The 21,277-nt window shown below is 41.2% G+C and overlaps 3 protein-coding genes across 9 annotated transcripts in view; 1 reads left to right on the forward strand and 2 right to left on the reverse strand.

Moving 5' to 3' along the window:
* Window positions 1-1,060, reverse strand: part of trioa (trio Rho guanine nucleotide exchange factor a) — a 69,391-nt gene extending 68,331 nt beyond the window's left edge. For all 5 annotated transcript variants that reach the window (XM_041052979.1, XM_041052978.1, XM_041052977.1 and 2 more), the window contains exon 1: window positions 790-1,060. In XM_041052979.1, coding sequence (XP_040908913.1) covers window positions 790-859 — 70 coding nt within the window. In that variant the 5' untranslated portion in view covers window positions 860-1,060. The remainder of the gene's footprint in view (window positions 1-789) is intronic.
* A 4,966-nt stretch (window positions 1,061-6,026) lies between these two features.
* c13h5orf49 (chromosome 13 C5orf49 homolog) lies at window positions 6,027-10,329 on the forward strand. Its single transcript, XM_041053880.1, has 3 exons — window positions 6,027-6,143; window positions 6,566-6,682; window positions 10,150-10,329. Exons 1-3 carry the CDS (start codon window positions 6,027-6,029, stop codon window positions 10,327-10,329), a joined length of 414 nt encoding a protein of 137 aa, XP_040909814.1.
* A 2,531-nt stretch (window positions 10,330-12,860) lies between these two features.
* The window catches only part of adcy2b (adenylate cyclase 2b (brain)), a 40,947-nt gene continuing 32,530 nt past the window's right edge, over window positions 12,861-21,277 (reverse strand). For all 3 annotated transcript variants that reach the window (XM_041053866.1, XM_041053865.1, XM_041053864.1), the window contains 8 exons: window positions 20,616-20,800; window positions 18,511-18,595; window positions 16,191-16,349; window positions 15,072-15,218; window positions 14,686-14,793; window positions 13,446-13,560; window positions 13,203-13,327; window positions 12,861-13,126 (listed from right to left, as the gene is read on the reverse strand). In XM_041053866.1, the coding sequence (XP_040909800.1) occupies window positions 12,974-13,126; window positions 13,203-13,327; window positions 13,446-13,560; window positions 14,686-14,793; window positions 15,072-15,218; window positions 16,191-16,349; window positions 18,511-18,595; window positions 20,616-20,800 (1,077 nt within the window). In that variant the 3' untranslated portion in view covers window positions 12,861-12,973. The remainder of the gene's footprint in view (window positions 13,127-13,202; window positions 13,328-13,445; window positions 13,561-14,685; window positions 14,794-15,071; window positions 15,219-16,190; window positions 16,350-18,510; window positions 18,596-20,615; window positions 20,801-21,277) is intronic.

Here is a 21,277-nt window from a genome sequence, read left to right on the forward strand (position 1 = left end):
GGGTTCACCAAATCTGATTCAGGATTCACTAGCTCACTGGCTAACATTGGAAGCTAATGTTGGAACTAGTTAGTTAACAGACAAACCCATAATCGGACAGCCGTGACCTGCTTATTTTTCTGGTTTCAACTAAATCTCTAGTCACCACACTCGATTTGGACAAAATATGTCACCCATGTGCCCCTTTTCATAGTGTATTAATTATAACGACAAAAGTCCCTTTGATCCAGCTGTCGTGTCGGACTTGAGCTGGACGGACAACACACATTTGCGGTTGCTACGATTATGCCTTTCTAACGTTTAGTGGTTCCAACATACATTTCACACCCCTATTTTGAAAGCACAGAGTGGCGTTAGAGGGTTTAAGTGGTGTGGGGAAATGGGCAAAACCGAGAATAATGTATTCTGAAGGGAAGTACAAGGAAAGCTATCCAAGGTCTGCCACATCCAGAGACATGTCCGAAGATGGAACTCGGACAATTAGCGCTTTAGCTAACGCTGCTTGGCTGCACAGTCTGGATGGGGGATTTCGTGTAGTTAAGAGAAATGCATCCAAGATACCAATTTTAAGAGATTTCCACAACTGTGTTGGCCATTGCTATTTGTTGTATACTTCGTTTATGACAACCGTTATGAGATTAACTGGATAAAGCCTAACCTATCCTTCACTGTCTGAGCCCCCAAACAGACAACACTGACGGAAACAATGTCCCTCACGTAGCTGGACCAAAGGGAGCAGCTCCCAGTGGAGCTCAGTCCGACCTCTCCCACTCATTTTTTGGGGCTTACCGGTCTTCATAAACGGCGCTATGTCGCTGGCGTCCTTCGTCGTCTCCTCCGCTCCTTCCCCGGAGCTCATGGCTGCCTCAACCCGAACCTGGAGCTCAGTGTCTCCCAAGTAAATCCTCCAAAAAATCGTCAAAAAGATGGCACCAAATCACTTCTGTCCGGACAAAAGCGTCATTAAAGACACACGGACGGTTACGGTGACTCGTAGACGCTAGCAATGCCATCTGCAGACCTCCATCTTGGGGTAACGTAATTGGAAACGATCAGCCGGGGGCACCGGGTTCCTCCTCGGAGTGGAGCCGAGGGGAGACTCGCTGTAGAGCGGAGGAGGGGGGCGGGAGGGGCAGGGTCGCTGCTCGGTGAATCTCCGTAAGCTTTCGGAAATGAGCAGACGGTGGGTCATCAAGGAACGACGGCGGTCGCTGTGTGTGTGTATCCAATTTACAGTCAAACATTGGACGCTTAAAACCAACGAGTCATATATCAAAGACCACACTTAGATAATAAAGCATTTAAAGGCAGTCAGTTGTTTTAATTAATTAAATGACAAGCTTGAAGGCTGTGTGTAACTTGATCTGTCTTTTGCACACTAATGCGACACACGCTGCTGGGACTAGAACAGGTTTAGGGGAATTTAACAGTGATTCATCCACTGTTAACTGTTTCTGTTGTGTTTAAACATTTTTTAAAACTTTTTTTTTAAGTGTGTGAATGCGAGTTACTCATGCTTAAATGGCGGGGCCAATGAGATAGGTAAAGTCTCTGGGTTAAACAGAAAAGGATTGTTTTTTTTGACTGAGGTTCGCTTAAAGCATTCCTCCCCCGTCCTTTGTGATCACAGCTGTAGCACTAATGCCATCTGCTGGTTTAGGTCGGAACTGATGCTTCTGTTCTGCCGCTTTCCAGTGAGAATAATAAAAAATTTTAAAGAAAATGCGTGTTGATCATATTAATGCTTCTTGTGCATAATTTAACACCACCGCTCAAAATCTCACCATTCGTTGGCCAGCACCTGCTAGAGAAATCATCCTTCACCCTGCATTAGAAACCATCCAGCTCTCTGAAGACACTATCAGCGAATCCCCATGGAGACCCAAAGTGTTCAATACTAAATAAATACATAATGAAAAAAAAAATGCTGCCTCTTTTCAAAAGAAGTCATAAAAAAAGACAGTGTAATGTCACCTCATTGATAAATCGCTCTACTATTTTGCTACATTTCTGTATCCCATCTATAGTAATCAGTTTACAGTAAATATTAAATATACCTTTCAGTATAACACAAAATAATTCAGTCAAAATGGATGTAAAGCTGAATACACACCTCTCAACAGTTTAAAAATAACTTCCATAAAGGCTGCGGGGCTATTCTCTTATTGCCTTTTAAACTAGCTACTGTAAGAAATCTATTTAAAAAATAGTAAAATAAAAACAGACTAAAAATGTATTTAGAAAATGGTAAAATGCAGAAAGAATGAGTGCAGTATGAATAAATAGAAGATTGAGCTGAGTTTTAAATATGTATTTGACTATTTCACATCTTTGTGGTTGTATTACATATTTTGTATTTATTCAAATGGTATTTATTTCATTATATATTTCTTCATAACATTGAACACTGTGGGCCTTCATCAGTTCCTACAAGAAATAGGAGAATCCACAATTTTGTGTGTGTGTGTGTGTAAGAGGAAGTAGTGGAAAGGTTTACGGAGTCAGTCAGTTCTACACTGATTGAAGCTCAGTGCCTGACTCAAAGCCGAGTTTACACTGACGCCTCTCTTGCCACAAACAGCATTCAAAACTGTCAGCCTAATTTGAGGGTGGTGTGTTACTGAGTGACCTCCCGAGCCTCCTCAATTAATGTCAAGTAAATATTTGGTGAACAGAACGTCCTTCCAGTAATGAGAGCATCACAACATGGCTGCATGATCAAAGTGCTTTGACTAGAAATGCACACTCAGACTGTCCAAAAATGATTTCCAGTGAAGGAAAATGTTGATACTGACTATAACTTTTGGGGAAATGTAACAACAACAGATACTGGAGTGATTTACTGATGAGATGACTTTATAGTGTCCTTTTATGTCTGGGACTCAACATGGAAAATGACATTTAGCTGTAGTTTAGTCGTTACAGTCAGTGGAGGATCAGCTTCATTTCTGCTATCTTTCCTCTTAAGCAGCTGTTCAGCCAGACTGGTTCAGCACAGAGGTCAGCCCGCTGTGTTCATGCACATTCTATACATACAGATATTATTATTATTGTTTTATAAGCTCTGAAAATGAGACGAAGAAAAAAAATTATTTCACTGATTTCAACAATGATCCTTACCAGCATGACACTAACATAACATAACACTGGCCTTCTCGTCACCATCACTGCTTTCCATGATATCTCCGATTCCCTGATCAAAAGCTATTACTCTGAGGACAAACATGCTTTTGTTTCAGCTCCACGTTTATGGAACCACATCCTCCTCAGTATGAGACAGGCAGATAGGTAATTTGTTACTTCTCATACTCATACTTCTCATATTTTGTTTGACGAATGAATAAATCTATTTTACAGACATGCAGATGTATTACTTGTCATGTCCAGCAGGGGGGAGGCTGATCCTAGTGATCACATAGGGACGTCAGTGCTGGGTAGTGGAAGAATGAGAAGAACTTCTCCTTGCCTTCTTCCCGTCTCCTGCTTTTATTATATGACTGTCCCAAAAAAGAAAACAGCAATCTGTAATCAGTCTGTAACAGTACTGACAGAAACACCAGGTGTAAAGTAAGGTAAGGTAAAGTAACAAGGGCCTAATTTACTTTATTTTATGGGCTTTAAATTTTTGTTAAAGCTCTAGAAACCTGTTCTTATATTCATGACAAAATAAGTAACAATCACATTTAGATTTAGGAAAACAACCCCCTTAAACATTATTTATTACTGTGTGGTCAGTGTTTAATTTAATTGGCAGTGGTGGCAACACAGCCCCACAGCTGTCATCACATTTTGATTCATGTTGTCAAACCCAGACTGGGGCACAGAAATACATGACGTCATGTTTTCTAACTGAGAAATCAGTGTGTGAAAACAGGACGAAGAGAGACAAATACAGAAATCTCAGGTGTAAATTGATAAAATCTTGCTTCAACTTTTCCCGTTCGACCTCTCAGTGCTGTGCTTCTGGCTTCATTCTAAAGAGGACTTCAAATATTCTTTTCTAGTTTGAATGATATAAAACATGTGCAAAGGAGACGGCAGAACATTTAATTCCAAATTAATAAAACATGATCTAAAGCAGTGTAAAAATACACAGATGAGAACAAGGCTCGGTAACACTGATGGTAACCGCTGAATGGCTGACCCCTGTCTTCAGGTGGTTTCATTCCCACAGTGACTCCTGCCAAATAGCAATATATCCCTCTGAAATGTCAGCTGTAATTACTCCTGTGCGCTGAGACAACCTCTAAAATGAAAGAAAGCAGGTGGGGATCATGCACCGTCTCCTCTCTTTCCTGTCTCTCTCTTTGTCCACATATCCCCACTGCTGAATTGTTGGCAGTTGCATCAAAATCTACGCTCCCCTGATCTCAGTGAGGTTCAGTGCTTTCTATTGTGGTTCTGTGTATGTGTGTGTGTGGTGGTCTGGGCCAGCTCACAGCGCAGTGAGTGGTGTCCTCTTATTGGCCACCCCCTGCTGCTCTGTCGTAATTACGTGGAAGGAGAGAACAATAACAGCAGGTGGGACTGACAGACACACACACACAAACGGAAAGATAAGGTGTGTCACTGAGGGCCATTATCACTTCACAAGACACACAAACTCTGTACTGTGATGGATTTTAGTGTCTGTGTGTCTGTGTATGTGTTTGAGAGAGGGTGATAGAGGGATCCACGTACATACACAGCCTCTACATCCCTACTTTGTATGCCACAAAATAAAATGACAACAATTTGCATTTTCATTTGTAGTCACATCACTCCCTTCTATCAAAAAAAAAAAAAACAAATACACCCAATTCTATTCTCTGTTGTTTTTAAATATGTTATTTAAAAATTAAAGCATTGGTTTGAACCATTCAGGTGTAGCTTACAGGCTACTCTAATCTACTCCTCTGAATCCTGGCAAAAAAACATGTTTTCTAGCAGTTTTCCCCTTTGGATTCAATTTGCCAGCATCAACTGGAGGTGCACCATCTGTATCTTTACATACTGCTGAGGGGATGGGAGATTATTTATACTTTATCTGAAGCCTCTGCAACTGGACTTTGTTGTCAGCCAGAACTGAATGACATATTCCACACAGTGCTCGAGGCATAGTCTGTCCAATGTTATAAATTTACTCTGCTGACAGACTTTTACACAGTAGATGCAGTGAGAGACCTTCAAACGGGCTTGAAGGTATAAGAAGGAGACACTGGTTACAGCTGGGCAAGAATGTACTCTTGCTTTATTTTGATAGTCTGCTGTTGACTCTCAACAGTCTCCTTGCAGTAATTCAACTGTGACAGACCATTTGATGGGTCTGTCAGCTGACATGAAAACTAGGTTTGGAATATGTGTGAATGTAGTCACTCATCAGGGTTATGGCACAATAAACCAACACTCAAACCAGTTTATATACAAATTGTAATATAGGAATCATCATATTGCTCTCCACCAAGTTGTCAAGTGGGGAAAAAATGGAAGCTTTGTCAGTAATTGATGGTGAAAGTGATGCAATAGCAACAGTTAACTTAATAATCCCCCCCTGTGGCTTTCCTCCTTGCTATTTTCCTGCACCAGAAATAGCTCTGCGCCTCCACAAAAAGGGTGCATTAGCAGTGATATCCCACCAGGTCATATAGTAAAGTGTGACTTTCAGCTAAATCAGCTGAAATGTGATGATACAAAAAAAAATAATAATAAAAAAAATATTCAAGGGGTGTTGAATGTGCTTCTCACAGCTGATAGTTTGGCAACAATATACATCTGAAGTGTGTCACACTGATTAATAAATGTTGCACCAGCCACTATAAAACATACATTAACATTAAGTGGCGCATATCTCCCTGTGAGCCCACGTTTAGCACTCAGAAGCTCAGACGTACAGGGCAAACTGGAAGCAAGTGAAGGCAGCATGTCGGACAGCAGGTGGAGAGGGGTCGGTATCCTAGCAACCACTGACGCCACTGCTCCCCTTCGTCCAGCTGGAGATTCACATTTCTGAGCTTTTATAACGTTTATCGGATCATTATTAGGGGGAAATGGACGTATCACTCCAGGCACAGACCAAACCACTTTCTACCTTGTCTGCCTTCAGTTACGTCCCACCACGACGAAAGGAACCGAAAGAATTGTCCTACTTCAACAAAGACTCAAAGGTCATCTCGCTGCTAATGTAGTTAGCTAACTAGCTAACGCGTCTTAACTGAAAATATATGTATTTATGACGATGCTGTGACAATATCACAACAGAAAACATGTCCAGAAGGGATTTCCACTGCTAACATAGTCTCCACATAGCTAATAATATTTGGAGACGTGTGCTCCTTACAAAGGAAATCAGGGATATCAGTTAACCTAAGGCTAACTGCCACATTTGTGAAAGGAAGTCAGTTCCTGAAATGTATTTAGAATCAAATATGTCCCTAGAATATAAAGTTTACTGGAGAATATTATAACTTATTAACAACTTTTTTTTCCACGTGCATCAGAGTTAAGACACATAAAAGGTCTATTAGGGAATAGACTTCAGAAAACTGATATGACTTAATTACAGACCTGTTTGTCTCCCCTCTGGTAGGTTTCAGAAGTCTCCATGTATGACCAGGTCTACCACCAGGGTGAGGGTTATGATATGAAGCTGCGCCGGGATGACAGAAAACACTATAAAGGAAGAGGACTAGACATAAACAAGGAGGTAGTAACCACACTTTTACTGATTATTTTAGCTCTGAAGAATCTCATTCAAACTATACTGGCTTGCTGATAAGCTCAGTGGTGAGTTGAGTTAATTTAAACATGACTCAGCAAGACATTGTACCAGACACTAGAGTTACACTGAGGGACTCTGCTTCTTTGTGTATTGAGCAGTCATGGGCCATGATTTATTTTATTCCATCATCACTGTAATGTATCTTCTAAAACAAACTCTATTATGGATAAACAAAAAATCGTTTGTGCTGGGGTAACATCACTCTAATTTAATTTATCTGATGAATTTCATGTCCACATTACCAATTCAAACTGGGCAGGCAAATCGACTAATCATTTCATCTGTTATCAGCTCTCAAGTAATGAAGTGATAACATGATCCCACAATGATAAATAAAATACACACACAGTTACTCAGTGCACACCAGACACAGCTGCAGACATATAATGGCAAGAAAAAGTATGTAAACCCTTTTAATGACGTGGTTTTCTGCATTAATTGGTCAAAGAATCTAATGTCATCTAACAGGTACAGACAAGCACAATGTTCAGATAGCTAATAAAGAAGTAACATGTATGATCTTTCATGCTGTAATGGACCACACCCATTAAACATTAAACACAGTGCTGGTGGAACGAATAAATGAACCCTTGGATTTAATAACTGGTCAAACCTCCTTTGGCACCAATAACCTCAAACATTTGCTTCCAGCAGCTGGAGATCTGACCCATCTGACCCATTCCACTGCATCTCTGTTGGGTTAAACCCTGGGCTCTGACCGGGCCAGTCCAAGAAGTGGATTTTCTTTATTTGAATTCATTCTGTAGAAGATTTGCTTCAGTGTTTAGGGGTCGTTTTCCTGCTGCATCACCCAACTTCTGCTGAGCTTCAGCTGGCAGACAGCCGCTCTGACATTATCCTGTCCGATACCCAGATCAGCTTGGGAATTCATTTTCCCCTCGATGATGGCGAGCTGTCCAGGCCCAGAGGCAGCAAAGCAGCCCTTAATCATGATGCTCCCTCCACCGTGTTGGTGTACATCGCTCTTTTAACAACCCACAAAACAATTTTCTTCTTTGCTCTTTGGCAAACTTCAAACATGCAGTGATGTTCTTTGCTTCTTTCATGGAGTCTTTCCATAGGCCTCATGCTTCATGATTTGTGTATGGTAGAATCATGAAGAGCGATATTTACCTTTAGGTCTTTAGTTGTTACTCCTCTCTTCTTTTGTGGTGGGTGTTTGGAGTCATCTTAGCTGGGCGTCCAGTTCAAGGGAGCGTAGCCACAGAGCTAAATCATCTCCTTTTACAGACAGTTGATCTGACTGTGGCCTGATGAATATCTAACCTCTTTGAGATGACTCTGGAACTCTTTCCAGCTTCGTGCAAATCGACAATTCTTGATCGAAGGTCTCCTGAGATCTTTTTTTAACGAGGAATGATTCACATCAGCAGATGCTTCTCGTGAATAACAAACTCAGAACGAGTCAAAGCAGCTCCAACCCACACATCCAATCTGATTACATTGATTAGGCTCCAGGTTTGCAAACTCCTGACTCCAATTAGCTTTCGTTGATGTCATTAGCCGAAGGGTTCACATACTTATTCCAGCCTACGCCGTGAATGATTGAATGGTGTATTCAATATGGACAAGAACAATGCAATCATTTGTGTGTTGTTTGTTAAAACAGATTGTGTTTGACCGTAGTTGTAACTTAGATGAAGATCTGAATGTATCTCAAGACAAATACATCACATACATGCAGGTGCTTCTGACTTTTTCTTATTTTAGATGATTTTAGAGCTGATCCTCTTGTCTCTTACTTGGTGAAGTGACCAAACTTAATTATTGTTGATCATTGTTGAAGTCGTACACATTGGAATTCATGGACACAGACATGAAACATACATATTTAATGGAGTCAGGATTATTGTTTCAAATTCAGACATTAGGTTATATTACATGTAAAGGGAACATGAGCACAGGCACAAGTTAACCCTGCCCAGTTGTTTTAAAAGAAGATGCTGTGTAAAACAAATGAGATAAATAGTTAAATTAATACGTTCCAGCTCCTTTGTTCTTGTCCAGTTATGATGTGAGTGGACACTGTGTTAGAGCACTGACCTCTTGCACACTTGGCACACACAGGCCACAGACCAGTGCTCAGTTAATAATTCACCATCATCACCGCAGAAGCTCTTTGATGATACTGAAAATAATGCTTTTTAAAAATGTCCCATATTTAAAAGTCTGTTAACATATCTTTTTTTTGGTCACATGACCACTTTCATCCTGGGAAGGGATGAGGGGACAGCATTGTAGGTGGGGGATAAGTGTCTTCTTAGACCTCCTCCTCCTCTGCTGAGAGATAGTTTCTTTACTTGAACGTAGATAACCACCTGTCCATTGTATCTAATGTAATATATACACGTTGCTGTCATTGAGGGAGTGTCCCTTATCCTTCAGATGTAGGTAAACAGCTGAATCCTGACCTGAGGAGTTGGCTCCTCCTGTGTTGAGCCATGTGTTGGTTCAATGGCTGTTTAATTTCACTGATATATACTGTAAGTCTGAGCCTTCCTCACAGACACCTGACCTCGGGTACCTGCAGTGACTCTAATGACTGTGGTTACAACAACCAGGAGCATTCAACCATTCAACGCTCCTTGGGTAACCATGACCGTGATGACTGAGGAGTTTTATGACATTTGTTTCCTCTTGAAGCGATTCATCTCCATAGAGTAATTATACATGTCAAGAAAAGCAGCTCACAGTGAGTTTCTGGGTCACTGAAAGCAGAGTGGGTGGTGAACAAAGCAGCTACACACACACACACACACACACACACACTGCTGAGTTTGTAATTACAGTGAGGTGAGTGGTTTGCTGTCAGCTCCTGCTGAACTAGGACGTTTGTGTTCCGGTATTCACATTTAAATATGAATTAAAATCTATTTATTGTATAAAATATTCAGGGGTTGATGGCAGCAGATTTTTTTTGTTCCTGTTTCCATTAAAGTTTGCGAACATGTTACATAACAGGCACTATCTGTTCTGAAGTCAGAGGCTCTCGGTGTTCAAAGATCTGTTGATAAAGCTCAGAGATACACCACTGACCAGGGTTAATATCTAGCAGCACATGTACGTCAGTTTTTCCCACTACAGCATCACTACAGCATCACTTTCTGCCCATGTTGCATCCTGTTATCATCTGTTGGTAATGAAGAGACAAAACAGTCATCTTCTTATCTCAGTTCTGCCAAAGCACAAGCATCTTCATGACCTTTATTTATTACACCCGTTTCCTTCATTTGTGAGAATAGGTTGTATCAGTAGCATTACACAGAAAGAGTGCGACAAAAAAAACAAAACAAAACAAAAAAAAAACACAACTAGCAAAGCTTTAAGGTTTACTCAGTATCTCTCTGCCTCGTTGTCCCTCTCTCTCCCAGGAGAAGTCCAGAGCTGTGCCGGTGCTGTCCTCTTCAGAGTACGGCCGTCGTCCCGTTCCCATCCCCTATGAAACAGGCCGGCAGTACGCACGAGTGGCTTGTATAAAAGCAGAATTTTTCATGAAAAATGGGATCATCTGGAATGTGGCAGAAGGATATGGATCAGTGGTCCCCATCTGAAAGCCTGAGGTATCTCAGCATGAGATCCGAGTTCTCGCTGTGAAAGCTTTGAATAATAAACGTGTTGTAGTGTGTAGATTTTACTTGGTGGGTCCAAAAAAATCAAACATTTAAACCATCATTCAATCAGATGACATTTAATTATGATATATGTCTGTATTATGAAGTGGTAAACAATTTCAAATAGTTATGTTAAGTGACACAGTGTCTGTCAAAAGACCTTAAAGGATAAATGAGAAAATGTAGAGACTGCGACATTTTCTGGTTTGAGGCTGAAATCACTCCATCAGTGTGAACATCATTTAAAGGTTCAGGTGGTGCAGACTGTCTGTAAATAAAAAAAATAAAAAAGTCTTCCAGTTATTGCAGCTGAATATTGCAAATGATATCAGAGATGAGAGACTCAGTGTTCACTCCTCTGCCTTCAGTGTAACTGTTGCTGTAGGAAACTAAATGTCCTGGATGACAGGAATAATGTGAATTCTTAAACTGACAGGACGTCTTAATGGAGACACCACTTACTGTTTGAGACACTGAACATTAATAATGGAACAGCTGTCCAAGCCACTCTCAGGTACTGAACTACCTGTTCCTTTGAAACTTTTCAGCTATTTTCTTTATAAAACACTTGTTTCTAATTCTGTAAAGACACAGTAATAAAAAGGGAAAAGATTCAAACGGCCAACTGAAAGAGGAACTAAGATAAATTTACATAAACTGTAAAAGTTACGAAGCTTCATATTTGCCTCTAAAGGTTCCTCATATTTAATCTCTCCTCTGTTTTTCTCCACCCTTTCCTTTGTGCATCCCTAACTTCTCTGATTTGCAGGTTCCTGGATCCTTTCTGTGTATAAATCCTGAACCCACGCAACTGAGACCAACCTCCTACATAATAGGATTTTTTTTGGAGCACAGACATCTCTCATTTGCCTTTGTCTTTGTACTCTGGCAGAAACAGAGCTTTTATTCTTAGAGAGGGTGCAGTATTTCAGTCTGTTTGGTGCTGCAACAGCAGTGTTTGTTTGACAGGATTAGGAGCTAATTTGCAAGGTGGTATTTTCAAAAAGCCCAGAGAGGAAAAATTGCTGAGCAAAATAAAAATGCTGTCATCCGAGGTAGCATTTGGTCATCAGAGCTTTCTGTTAGGTCCTACAGTACTCTGTGTGTTTACCATAAGATTCATTTCTGGTCATGTTATGTATATTTTACAAGAATTATTATACACATGTTCTGTTCTTATTTACTTTGTTGGTTCCATGAGCAAACTGATTACGTTCTGAATTATTCATACAAACAAAGTATTAACATTGACAGCCGGTATTTGTAAGGCATTGTTTTATATTTAAAGGAATAGTTCAAAGACTTATACCACGCTCTCCAACCAGCACCTGTAAATCTCATTAATGAACATGTTGTGTTGTTTGCTCAGTCTGTGCTGTTTCTGTATTTCCAGTCTTTCTGTAAAGATGCAGGCTCAGTCATCTCATCTAAAACTCCACCACAGGGTGAATAAATGTATTTCTCAAAATGTTGAACTATTGCTTTAAAGAAAATTATAATATTCTCTTATAGATGCTGTAAACATTGGTCAGAGAGCCACTGTAAAGATAGAGACAAGTATTACTAATGCATTCTGGCCTGATTGATGGTTACAATAAATACTACAACTGCCAAAAGAAAACCTGTTTGTCTCTCTTCATTCAAACTAATGATCGTACAAGCATTTGACTCTATTGTGAGAACATCCTGTGAATGTTTATTCACGGTGTAAGTCTTTCACGGTGCACTTGTGTTTGAAGCACTTAAACAAAGACGGAGAACGTCGTCGTTTATATACAAATGTTTAATGAATAACAAAAGGATGGCAGTGAACATTTACACACGTCGCTGTTGGTTTGGTTCCAGGTGGATTATAAAAAAAAAAAAAAAGAAACCTCTACTTTCCTCTCGAATCCTGCGTCTGAGTCCACCTACTCTTCAGTGGGACACAGACGCAGCTCTAAAGCTTTAAATACAATTCACAGGTTTTGGCAAACTACCCATCACACTGGCAATTTGTTGGCATCAACTGTTCTATATGACAATAAACTATTGTAACATCCATTTGGAATAAAATGGAACAAAACCAGCTCACAGTGCCAACCAGGCAGATATGTTAAATAAAAAAAAAAAAACACAGCTCGGCAGGCAGCTCAGTTTGCTCAAGTATAAGGCTCTGAAGCACTGCAACACTGGCATGGGTAATTAGCTCCACACCACGACTATTGTACAGACGGGTGACTGCGGTCCTTGAGAGCTGCACTAATTTCGCAAACCTCTCTTTAGTCAGGCACTCCTTTAGACAGTGAAGAGACTCCTCAGAGCAAAGTCCTTGTTACACTTGAGATGTGAAAAACATCCAAAGTGCAGCGTTGAAGGACCGTGGCGGTGCACCTCGGACCTGCTCTACATTGTGGCGCTAAGGACAATAGTGGTTCTCGACAGTTGTCTATCCATTGCGCTGCTGGCTTCTGGTAATGGGTTTTTTTTTAATTTACAGAGCATGACAAAATCACTTCTACGGTCACTTTGTGTGTGTGTGTGTTTGTGAGTGAGTGTGTGTGTGCGATTGTGTTCTCGAGTCTGTTCGGTTGGCGTGGCGTGCTCAAGGCATCACAGTCCCCTGTGATAGAGACCGGGTCATCTCCGTGTGAACAAAGTAGGTCTTCAGCTCTCCTTTGCCCTTCACGTTGATGATCCCACGACACGAACACATGTACCCTAATGTTAATAAGATGTGACTCGTCTCCTCTGTTACCTGCATGGACAGAAAAATGAGTCCAGTTTGCTAACGCACTGTCCGGCATGCACATGTATGTTGTAAGACGTCTCACCTGTATTTTGCCCAGTACCCCGGTGGTCTCCATCCTACTGGCCACGTTTACACTGTTTCCCCAGATGTCATACTGAGGTTTCTGGGCCCCGATGACGCCTGCAATCACTGGGCCGTGATTTATCCCTGGTAAAAAAAAAAAAATGTAAAAAATAAAAACCAAATCACAGATGACATGGTTGAAGTTTTAATCTCTGTTTGAGGAAAATAATGAACTTTATGCTGTGGAAAACAGTGTTCTCACCAATTCTGAGCCTGAAGTCGTTGAAGGAATGTTTGTTGATGACGTCCAGCTTCCCAACGAGAGCAAAGGCAAACTCCACCATTGTGCCTATGTGCATGTACTGTCTGTCATGTTCCTGAGGGGGGAAATGCAGAGGGGTTAGTAAAATTAATTGAGGGTGCTATCTGACCTAGGTGGAGACATCAATGTATCACTGTCAAATTAGCAGTAATAGCCTGGGATGATGACGATCACCATGATTAGCAGCCTCAGAATCATTGTTTTTGCTTGTGTCCTTAAAACTAAAACTTGTATCCTGTCGCTTCTTTAATCAATTTTCCTCTTTGGCTTTCCTGCAGAAGATAAACACTGTGGAGCCGATACTCGTCTCTTGGACTGAAAGGAACATCCTCCTATATCAGCTAAAGTTAACAGCTCTGTGCTGTGTTTCTCTTATAAAAGTGAAACATACTATTTTAAAATATGATCAATAAAGCAAAAATCTAACCCCAGATATGTTTTTTTTTTAAAGCTACAATTAGCTAGCCAGCTACAGCTGATAAATATCCCTGTTACAGTTGTCGTTTCAGCTGCCTATGGGATGAGAAGCCTGCTTCTCTGTGAAATCAGACCCCGTGTCAGTGTTATCACTGAAGGGTGCGTTATGTGTTGTGCTGCAACAGAAAGGCTTGACAGGCCTAGCAACAGTAACTAAGGAGAGGAGGGGCTTAGTGAACGGTCAATTAAGCAGATTTCCTACCAATCAAGCAGATTTGTTTTCACAACACAATGTGCTGCCTCATTTCTGAGCGATGATCTCATTTGCTTCCGGTGATTACACTGATGTATTCAAATGAGTGTAGTAATGAATCACTGATGCCTGAACGTTGTGTGCGGCACATTTTAAGGAGCAACCCACACGACGCTTCCAAATGTATTTTGGACGGCAACACACACTTTGATGCTTAAGCTTCGTGCTGTTTTGTGAATATTAACGTAAAATGACAAGTAGACTGAATATGATGTCAGCCTCACAAACCTGTTTTGGTGACCATGTGGAAAACAGGCCTTGTTCTTTGCCTGGTTCTCTATTATCAACCATGAGTACAAAGTAAAGCTGACAGTAGGAGCTTTGACCTCAAGACATTACACTCTGTGCCGCTGTCCATGTACGTCCACTCGCTGTGTGACACGGCGGGGCCCACGTCATGTCTGTGTTGTGCACACGTGTGAAAATGAGTGCATGTGTGTAAAAGCGTGCCTGTGCGCACTCCGGCCCTGGTGTCACGTTGAGTCCAGTTGCAGCCATGTAGGTGCTACCAATGGTCTTTATCTTCTCCACTCCGCTGAACTTTGGCTTGGACAGCAGCTGAGGACACATGAGGAACACAGCACATAACATAACATAACATAACATAACATAACATAACATAACATAGCATAACATAACATAACATAACATAACACAACACAAACAGGAGCAGGAAATCACACCAGCTTTCAGCCAAATACTGGCACATTTTTCTGCTTCTCCTACCACTTTGGAGCATAACAACCGAGTGTGACTGCCTCTCAAAAAAGCAGAAGGAAATGTTTTTTTTTTCACATTGTCAGAGAGCCAGGATTATCAACAGGAGAGCAGTTTACCTCATCAAAGTCTGCTATGATCTCGTTGAGAAGACGGAGGCACTCCAGTCCTTCCTTATTGACATCAGACTCTGTATAAAACTCTTTGAAGTCTGGGATGGAGGCGAACATCACACACACCGACTCGTACGACTGATGATAAAGGTCCTGATAACAAGCAAGAAGAAAATAACAGCTGGATGTGTTGTGCTGATCGAACATCGGTGAAGGACAGCTGACGACGGATGGCCTGCGGTTTCACCGAGTCTCTACCGCAGAAAGGAAATCTATCCGCACTGAACAATGACGCTGACTCTTTTAAATAAATAAGATGAAGCTTTAATCATCTCTGTGAGGACACTGGGTCACCGCAGCAGCGAAATATAATAGCATTCATCACAGGAAAGACGGAAGTAAGAACAGAGAAAATGAGGGTACAGAGTGCAACCAAAAATTTACAGCTGTGGAGAGGATTAAGGAGAAATATAGGAATGAAGAGTATGTTAGGCAAATAGGCCACATCAGTTATAGCATGTATGCAGGGACAGCACGCAACAGCAGCAGAGCATGAAGGATGGAACAAGGAAAACAGTATGTGTTTATTAAATTATCACGGAAAATAAAATGATGCATGCTACGTGTGACAGCTGAAAAAATAAAAGAATATGCTGACAAAAGCTAACAGCACATACAGAGAGTGTAGATTTAATCCTGTATATTTAAAAGTGCAGTTTGATATTTTAGGAAAAATGTTTATTCAGTGTCTTGTAGAGAGCGTTTGTAGATGAAAAGGTTGATACCACTCAGACGTCTGGAACACACTGTCAGACTCTGAAAGTCTTAGGATCAAACTAACAAGATACGATGTGTTAATTGGTGGGCTTTAGAGGTGGTACACAGATTTAGTTACCCTTGGACAGAGCCAGACTGGCTGTTCACTCCCATTTCCTGTCTTTGTGCTAAGCCAAGATAACCAGCCACTGGCCCCAGCTACATATTTACAATACAAATAATGACAATCTACAAGAAAGCCAATGTGTATTTCCCGAGATGTCATAAAGATACACATAATACATGAAAGCTAATTACCACAACTCATCAGAAACACAGTAAACCTGTCATCTTTTCTGGGGAATTCACCTCATTTTTCCAGTTGCGTCCCAGGAAGTGTTCAGCGACATGAGCGGGTAAGACGTTCTCCAGCAGAACCCGGTTGAGATTCTCCATGGTTTCGATCTCCTCACACTCCCTCTTGAACTTGTCCCTCCACAGGAAGTCCAACCTACAGTAATATTCATTCTGTTACAGGAGGACACAGAGTAAAGAGACACCTGCGTCATTCACGCCGAGCACTCTGCTCCAAAGCTACAGGCAGGCCACAGAAGAAACCCGCCACCAAAATCAAGAAAAGAAACTGAAACTTCTTCGCTGACTGACTCCTGGTGTTTGATTTGGACGGGAGGCTGATCATAGAAACCACAAATGCATCTGCAGCAGCCTTTTTGATGTCTTCCAGCTATAGAAATTTGTCCAAGATTTGAGAGTGTTTCTTAGAAACAGGCTGCCTGTTCTCTCTTCTGATCACTGCCAACAAATGTAGGTTTTTCTAGGAAAACCTAACCAACTGAAACTAAAAGGCATGCTTGTTATTCATAGAAAATTAATGTCCCACTGAGATGACACTGAAACAATGTGAGAAGCTCCACTATCGTTGCTCAAGGAAACAGTAAGAAGATAGAACTGTTTTGCATAAAAGATAGCCAACGCTTCTTTTTTATGTTTTGGTTATTCATGCTTGAGGGAGTTCTGAACACATCTAAATATGTCAGCAAGACTCATCTATCGGGGTCAAAACATCCCAGGAGTGTGTGTGTGTGTGTGTGTGTGCAGTGCACAGGGTGCCCTGAACACACCATCATTATGCTCATATATATCTGGGAGCTCCGGGCTACCTGTGGGCCGGCCCCCACAGTGTGTGTGTGTGTGTGGGGGGGCTAGAGTTTTCAGTCTCCTGTGACATATATTTCATGTGTGTGGGTTGCAGTCTGGATGATGTATGAGTGCGCTGAATATTTTCCCCTTGGGATTAAAGTATGGTACCAATTTAGACGAGTCCAGCAGCAAAGGCCTATGCAGCTCTGTGCTGAGATCTTGTGCTGTGGAGCTGATTGCCTGAAGCTGACATAGAAATATAGACTAGCTTCCAGCCTTAGAGAAGAATTGTAGTCCGAACCATTTGTTTATGTACACATAGGTGTACGTACAGTTTGAGCAGCTTTGCTTCACTTGTGAACTCCAGTACCTCCAGGAGTCTAGAAACTAGGCCAGAAGAAACAGAGCTCATTCCAGATGCCGTTTAGAAACCTGCTAACAAGCTTGTAAATGAGCTTTGCTCCATCGCGCATCTGTTCTTGAGGGATGAATTACAGATGCCTCCGTTCTCATAACCTGCTCCCTCCTCCCTCTGACTAAACGGCTGGGAATGGACTCATTAAGGCTGACGACCAATGTTTTGCAAGGCAAATTTGCTAACAGCAGGCTAAAAGCATGTAAAAATGGACGCCGTTAGCCCTTACGCCTTAATAGCCGGAACCGATTTACACTCCTCTGTGTCAAAGAGCCTTGGGTTAAGCCACTCAGAACACCTTTTGACCTGTTTCCAGAATTATTTTGATGATTACTGATGAAGCATTTTACTGCACTAATTTATACCCAAACACCATCCGGAAGGATGAACCCAATTACCCCTGAACGAACTTGATACGCGAACAGCCCGGACTAAGATAAGACAGTAACAAAGAGGTTTGCGCAGCAAAGCTGTTCCCCTCCCGTCTGGTGACAGTGACCCAGAATGAGAACAACACATGGAGCTGCTTGGACCAACTGTGGCTCTCAGGGGAGCCCCCTGTTTTGGGTACAGAGACACTGGGGGGAGTATTTCTGTCCAGAACATCTGTTTTGGGGTCAGAGATGATGAATGGTACCCTGAAAAAAGATAAACCAGGCACACCAAATCTGTGTCAGCTGAGTGTAGCTCTCATAGGAAGTGAGGATGGTGGACACAGGGGAGATGGAGGCAGTGGGCCAGGCTGGCTGAACAAATATTTAGATTTTCTAGCATATTGAGCCAAATCCTTGAAGGCAGGTGCATTTGCTTCCAAATTTCATTCTAGAAAGGAGTGAAGATAATTTCAAATCTAATGATTTCAAGTCTCTTCAAAAAAAAAAAAAAAAAAAAAAAAAAAGACTCTCCTCCTCAGGAAGAGATTTTTAGTAAAACAAGATTCTGCAACAGTGCAGTGCAGTGAAAGGCTTCATAAGATAAGTATAACTGTAGTGACTAACCCAGATTAATGTCTAAACTATAGGCTCTATAGGCTGGAAAATATGGGCTATAACTACAGTATATATATCACTTTTATATAGTGATGTCTAGTTGCTGGTAAAGAAGACTACTGACCTGCCTAGCCAACACCAGCAGCGTGATGAAGAAGATGAAAAGCGACACAGAGCCCATTGTCTTTAGATCCTTCAGGACTCCTGGTCTGTAAGAGAGAGAGAAAATACAGTTAATACAGTACTGATCATCTGGTGGATACTGTATAACCGACAAATACCATGAAAAAAACAAAACCAACAATGAACTGATTCCTCAAACAAGTATTGTCTGAGTATCCAGAGCCTGATCTATCTTATTCCTCTGTGCCATAAAGCCCCATTGTCATCCAAAAGTATTCAATATCAGTCAGCCTGAGATAAACCATCTTGGTGCTGAAAAGAGAACAATCCCAGACTAATGCACCACTTCCTCCTGTTTGAGTCACATTTGCTAAAAATTAGCAGCTGTTTATATAAATTAGCAGCTATATATATATATGTTTCTGATGACCATTTCAGCAGGAATAATGAAGCATGGCGCTGAGTGCCACAGATAGGGAAGAGACAGACAAACACATTGTTGGTTTTAGACTTTCTATGGGATTTGTTGACAGTAAGAAAAAGTCAAAAACAAGTCCTGTTCTTTCATCAAGCAAACTATTTTGCAGGTTATATCCCATTACTACAAACTACATTAGTACATTACTAATGTGATTAATAATTTGTTTCAGTTCCTTGTAATACACCATGAAAGTCAGATTAGACTCCTCAGGCTAACATCACATCTGCTTTCCTTTATGTTGGTTGTGTGGTGCAGTTTTTAAAGGTCGAGCATCACTACTCTGTGACAGTTATGTAAATCTGAATAAACATTAAAGCAGACACAATGTTCATTAGGATTATGACGGGCCTCAGTGTCGGCACGGTCTCTCCTTGTTGGCTGAGTTTTTCCCTTTGTTCCAGGAAACTGATGGGTGGAGCAGAGACGTTGCCGGAGATGCAACACACCTGACCAGGCTTGGCTCAGGAGGCTAGATCAGACCTGCAAAACCCTCTCGCTCTCTTCCCCTGGCAACTGATACTGTCGGTGTGTTTATACTCTGTTTCACACTCATTCACCACACTCCTCACCACTCACTCACACAGACACTGCATATACCCTGACCTGCTGACAGACACACCCTATTGTATTTATGTAGTTTACAGAAAACATTAGAAAACATTGAGCATTATTTACAGGCTGTGTGTGGTCTACATCTTACTTTTGAAGCAGGTTGTGACAGAGTTTATGAACAAACCCTGTTCAGTATTTAAATTAACTGAATAAAATCACTGCTATGGTCCTTAGATCTTTTTATGGTTGTCTGTGTCTCTTTATTGATGTAAGTGTAAAGAAAATTAACCATTAACATTACAAGAAATGTTGGAAAAAAATTTAGAAAAATCATTTATTTTTCTAAATTCTGCACTATTAAAGTTTGGCGTGTGTCACTTTACTCTAAATGGATGAACTGATGACTCGATGAACTGTAAATCAGTGCTTGTCAAAAAACAAAGTTGATTTATTAGACAGTCCTTGTCTATTTCCTTTTTATTTGGCCCTGCATAAATATTTATATGTTTCAGTGCTTTGGCAACAGCAATATCCTCTCCATGCTAACAAAGCCAAGGTGAGAATAAGAAACAAAAAGAGAAACATTAGGGTGAGAAAAATGTATTTTCAATACTCTCTCTCTCGATGCTCTGAAAACTTTTTTTTTTTTTTTTTTGCATAATGGAATTTTTCAGCGGTGAAACTCTAGCTGTCAGTCAAATGTGAAAAATGACTTCAGCTCCATCAACACAAACTGCTGTATCTCATTCTGCCACTCATCATCCTCCTCCTCTCCCGGGGTTCCACTTGATCGACAGTCATATGGGATATTGCTGCCTCAGCAGTGGTCTTTCCCTGAAGACTGGGGTCCAGTCCCATTAGTCATTTTAACAGGCTCTGCTCGACTGATGCGAGCAAGCTGCAGGGTCAGAGGGAGCAGAGGGTTTCAAACAGATAGCACTGACCTTAAGTGGGACTCATTCATTCTTTATTGCTTGGATTAGGAAGAGGAGACTGTGTATGAGGCAGAGAGATAGTGTGTGCGTGTGTGTGTGTGTGTGTGTGTGTGTGTGTGTGTTCACTTTTGCAGATACCTGTCCACTTCTTTTGAGGGGTATAGAGCTTTGCTAAATTCATCCAGCAGAGAGGCATGTGTCTGAAGGATGATGATGTTGTAGATCACCACGGCAACGAGCATCACCACCATCTTCAGCTCATAGTTGATTCTCAGGAACACGGAGCATGACACCAGGCCCAGAATACAGCAGTAGATGAAGTACTGGGAACAGACGGAACGAAAAAAAAAAAAAAAAAGTTTTCTAGAGAAGTGATGTATGATGTGACCTCAGCCACAGAAAACCCTAACGTGTATGTAACAAGCAAAGAAAAAAAGATGGGAAATTTTTATTTGTTTGCTGTAACGTGTTTCCAGTAAACGTGCTGCTCTAACTGTGGTGAGTCATCCAACATATAGTTTCCGAGAAAGAACAGGACTAGAGTTTGCATACTGACAGCAGAATATGTCAACATCCTTATACAACAAACACATTTTGTTTATGTAACAGAAAGGATGAAACAAACATGGTAGTCATGTCTATAGTGTGTGTGTGTGAGCAGGCGTCGAACATGCTTAATAAGCATAAACAGGGCATTGAATGAAAGCCTTGAGCTTTAGGAAATCCCCTGTATGTCTGACAACCTGGAGCCACTGATGACTACAATAAACATCATTATGTTATATGGAAAGCTAAATTAG

This window comes from Toxotes jaculatrix, chromosome 13 (assembly GCF_017976425.1).
Source record: "Toxotes jaculatrix isolate fToxJac2 chromosome 13, fToxJac2.pri, whole genome shotgun sequence".
Lineage (NCBI taxonomy): Eukaryota > Metazoa > Chordata > Actinopteri > Toxotidae > Toxotes > Toxotes jaculatrix.

What these genes read in the sequence shown, in the direction of transcription:
- c13h5orf49 (XM_041053880.1), top strand. Translation starts at nt 6,027, where the DNA reads ATGGACGTATCACTCCAGGCACAGACCAAACCACTTTCTACCTTGTCT. An exon ending in ACTTCAACAAAGACTCAAAG is followed by an intron (nt 6,144 to 6,565) that starts GTCATCTCGCTG and finishes CCCCTCTGGTAG; the next exon opens with GTTTCAGAAGTCTCCATGTA. An exon ending in GACTAGACATAAACAAGGAG is followed by an intron (nt 6,683 to 10,149) that starts GTAGTAACCACA and finishes TCTCTCTCCCAG; the next exon opens with GAGAAGTCCAGAGCTGTGCC.